The 4,203-nt window shown below is 34.5% G+C and overlaps 1 protein-coding gene across 1 annotated transcript; it reads left to right on the top strand.

The window, feature by feature from the left end:
• On the top strand, positions 1,090 to 3,972 carry LOC107638547 (vesicle-associated membrane protein 724; the record flags this gene model as incomplete). The annotated part of the gene is given in 6 exon segments (XM_016341880.2): positions 1,090 to 1,512; positions 2,551 to 2,623; positions 2,625 to 2,638; positions 2,729 to 2,849; positions 3,386 to 3,448; positions 3,533 to 3,972. Coding segments are annotated over 6 exon segments (611 nt in total), but the record flags the coding sequence as incomplete, so codon positions are not given.

Here is a 4,203-nt window from a genome sequence, read left to right as displayed (position 1 = left end):
ATTACATTCCATCCAAATTCAAATTCAGAAACAACACTGATTTTCACAAAGAAAAATGAAATTATTCATTATAACTTGATTTAATTGCATTTGATTCCATTCCATTCTATTCAATTCAAATTGTTGAAGAATGAAACTATATAAATTAGGAATGAACCAAACCTCGTCCACTTGATTCGATTCAAAAGAATAATCCAATTTGTCCTAATTCAACTGATCTAAACTTAAATCATTCAACATTCATTGTTCTCGAACACACGAAAATATAGGAATTTGATTGCAGTGCTGGATTTCAAAAGAAACACAAAGTTTGGTTGAAAAATAATGCAGATCAAAATTTATAGAGAAAATAAGGAAAAATCCACACAAAAATTAAAAAAATATGAAAAAAAATCTGTAAAAAAAAAATGCAAAAAAAAAAGAAGCATTTACGTAACAGAAAATCGTTTACTTGAAATATTTGTTAGGAGCATTTATATATGAGTGTGTAAATGTACGTTACTCTAAATTATTTAGTTAAACTTAGTTGCTAATATTATTTAGAGGCAGAAAATTATTAAAAAAAAATAAATCTCCACAAAAATAATAAAGGAAATAGAAAAAATAATTAGCATAACAGAAATAAAGATACTTGAAGCATGCATTTAAGTAAAGTAATAAATATAAGTTCGTGTGTTGAAGAAAGGAACAAAGAAATCAATAAAACGAAAGCAGAGAAGAGGCAAAGCATCACAAAAGCAAAGTCCCCAAAGCTTCCTAGAATTAGCGCCTACTTTAGCTTTAACCATACAGTTTTATTAATGATCAAATAGGTGTACTCAGCGAGGCAGCACCATTGTAATTGGATTAGAATTTAGATTCGTTTTAGTTATCAAATACTACAAGATATTGTCGTGTAATTAAACAGCGCCGAAAGAAAAAACCAAAATCCGCGTAGTAGTAGCTAGTGTGACTGATGAGTGATGAATAGATCACACTTCACACAGGTCAAACCCCGGTCAATGATTACAGCTCAAAAAATAGACAAAAACCAATTTATTTATCCATAAATAAATATAAATATTAGTATTATATTAATTTTGTGATGCTAAAGAGAAAACGCCGTGGGTGCTCTCCAATGAATAAATTACGGAGAAAAAGGGAAATTATTTCTTTCTTCAGAACAAAGAAAAAGCGAAAAAAGAAAACGGAGCCTAAAAATTACTAACTTCATTGTAAAACTGGAACAACAAACAGAACTGAATAAGAACGATTGAGAGCTTTTTTTCTCTTTTTCTTGTTCCTCTCTGCCTCTGAGTTTCCGAGTTCGAGACTCAGTTGAGATGGGTCAGGAATCGTTCATATACAGCTTTGTTGCTCGCGGCACAATGGTGTTAGCTGAATACACCGAGTTCACCGGAAACTTCCCGGCGATTGCAGCTCAGTGTCTTCAGAAACTTCCGTCCTCCAACAACAAGTTCACCTACAGCTGTGACCACCACACCTTCAATTTTCTCGTCGAAGATGGTTACGGTAACCTCGCTTTACTCCGATCTCTAACTCTTTTGTCTCTTGTGCTTGTGCACTCTTTAGAAGCTTTTCCACCACACGGAACTTGAATTGACTGTTTCTAAGTGCTGGATCTATTCTTTGAAATCGATGTGACATGGATTGCCTTAAAGATTCATTTTCTTTCTCTTTAATTGATTTTCCTTGTGTGCTTACTTTACCTTTTATGAGTCATTCATTTCGCTGATTTTGTCAGTCTTTCTTTCAATAATTGCTGCAATAGACAAAGTGAATGAGGAGAAATGGGATTTGGATTTGGGTTTGGGTAATGCTGTTCTCCATGTCCAAGTAAGGTTCATTGATGAAATAACAAAAAAAAAAAAAAAGAAACCTTTTATTCTGGATTTGTGGTGCATGTCTGTAGATGACTAGATTCTGTACCATTCCAAGTTGTCATTTGGAGAATTATTTGCTTTTGGTGAGTGGTGGTATTCAATTTTTGTTTTTCCTTTTACCACATCCCTTTTCATTGTATGCCTGTTCCCTCCACCATGAGTAATCAGGGATCTTAGTGGGACACCCAATTATTTTGTCCAGCATTTAGTGATATTAGATTAATCATGCAATAAAACAGTCTTCATACATGAGCTTATCTTGTGGCTGTGATCTTGTGAGTGCTTCTTGAGTTGTTAGGGTTAGGGTGCCATGGTAACACATGGTCAATGGGGTCTTTGCATGGCCATGTGCCCTTGCCAGGTTATACCAAAGCTACCACTTCTAAATGTCGGTCTCTAACTTTCTGTTAATTACTTAATTTAGCTAATAAGTCAAATAAGTCAAACCTCTTGAGATATCTCTTTGACTTCCATTGGTTTCTAGAACCAAACTACCTACTTCTAAGTTTTACTGAAACATTGGGTTGCCAGGATTCTTAAGTGCGGCTGCAATATTGTTTTTGCAATGCCAACTGCATTGGCAACATTACTGTAACATTTTGTCTGCATGTTTAAAACCATCAGTTGCTATGTGACTAATCAGGATGGGCTTCTATGTGATCTGCAGCATACTGTGTTGTTGCCAAGGAATCTGTTAGTAAGCAGATATCTATTGCTTTCCTAGAACGTGTCAAGGCAGANAACAAGGAATTTGGGTATGCCTATTTCTGTCCAAACCCTTGATGATGTGTTTATTTATTGATAACTAGATGCTTGCTTTGATATAATATGTGTGCACTTTGCAGACCAGTTATGAAGGAGCACATGAAGTACATCATTGACCATGCAGAGGAGATTGAAAAGCTAATTAAAGTGAAGGCTCAAGTTTCAGAAGTTAAAAGTATTATGTTAGAGAATATTGACAAGGTATATATGTTACGGTTTTGGAGTAAGACAAGGATTTTTTTTTTTTAATGATAATCGGCAATTTTGTTTTGCAATTGTGTCTGTGCAATGTGCATCCAAGTCTAACCTGTAATTCATTGTCATTTATATACACCATGTTTCTTGAAATAAAGATGGAGGGAAGGGGGACTATGTTAACAGTGGACTGCTTTGTTGCAACTTGCAATGTGTGACAGAAATTAGGGGGAAAATTGCTATTGTGGTGTCTGCCCTCTTTTGCTTCTATCTATAAATTTATTGGAATGGAAAATGTTGAACACAACACAGTTTCAGTTCACAATACTTCAAATATGATTACTGTTAAATAAGTGACTAAATTGCAACCTGTTCAGTTCTGTTTTCTGTAGTACAACTACCACTTTCTCCATTATCCTGTTTGCATGTGTTACTATCACTCTAGCCGAGTTGCCTTAGCTGGAATTCTTGATTTATTTCACTTATATAGACTAGACAGTGTGATACTTTGGAATGTTTGTTTTTGCTATTGATGCTCCCAGGCTATGGATAGAGGAGAAAATCTAACTGTTCTTGCGGATAAGACAGAGACATTGCACTCACAGGTAATTTGACGAACATTTGACAACCATCATTTGGAATCTTATGTTTTTCTAGTTTATGGTGCTCAACTATCTCCTAATTTTCAGGCCCAAGACTTCAGAAAGAAAGGAACACAAATCCGTAGAAAGATGTGGTATCAGAATATGAAAATTAAATTGGTTGTTCTTGGCATATTGTTGTTTTTGGTCCTGGTTATCTGGCTTTCAGTCTGCCATGGATTCAGCTGCTCAAACTAGCAAAGAATGAGCAAGTTTGCGGATAGTTTTTGAATTGATGTTGTAAAAGCAATTTAGCAAGAATCTGCTTAGAAAAAGGAAAGGTTAGTGAATGGAAAAAGTTTCCTACCTTCTTTGTTGGTCGATAATGATATATGATATATAGTTGGAAATCCAAGAGTGGGGAAGGGTTGTCTTGTATCTGTACTGGACTTTTTGCCCTTGTCAAACAAATTGTAATTTTCTATCTCATTTTTTTTTTCTTTTCTTTTTTATAATCTTTAATACATGAAAGAAAAAATATTATCGAACTTGGTTTCTCCATTCTTCCTTCTAAACACAACTGACTTTATTCCTCTCTCTTCAAGAAAAGAGGACTTGATATTTTCTTTTAGAAGAAAAAAAAAAGGGGGATCGGATGGGCTTAGGAAATTATGGCCGAACAAGTGGACCAAGTGAGACAAAGAATAAAGTGTGTCTAATGTCATTATTCTTGGATAAGAAACTGAATGTTCTTGACTATTTATTTTTGAACTAACTCT

This window comes from Arachis ipaensis, chromosome B01, assembly GCF_000816755.2.
Source record: "Arachis ipaensis cultivar K30076 chromosome B01, Araip1.1, whole genome shotgun sequence".
Lineage (NCBI taxonomy): Eukaryota > Viridiplantae > Streptophyta > Magnoliopsida > Fabales > Fabaceae > Arachis > Arachis ipaensis.
Note: the sequence above shows the minus strand (reverse complement) of the source record. Positions and strands in the feature narration are given on the sequence as shown.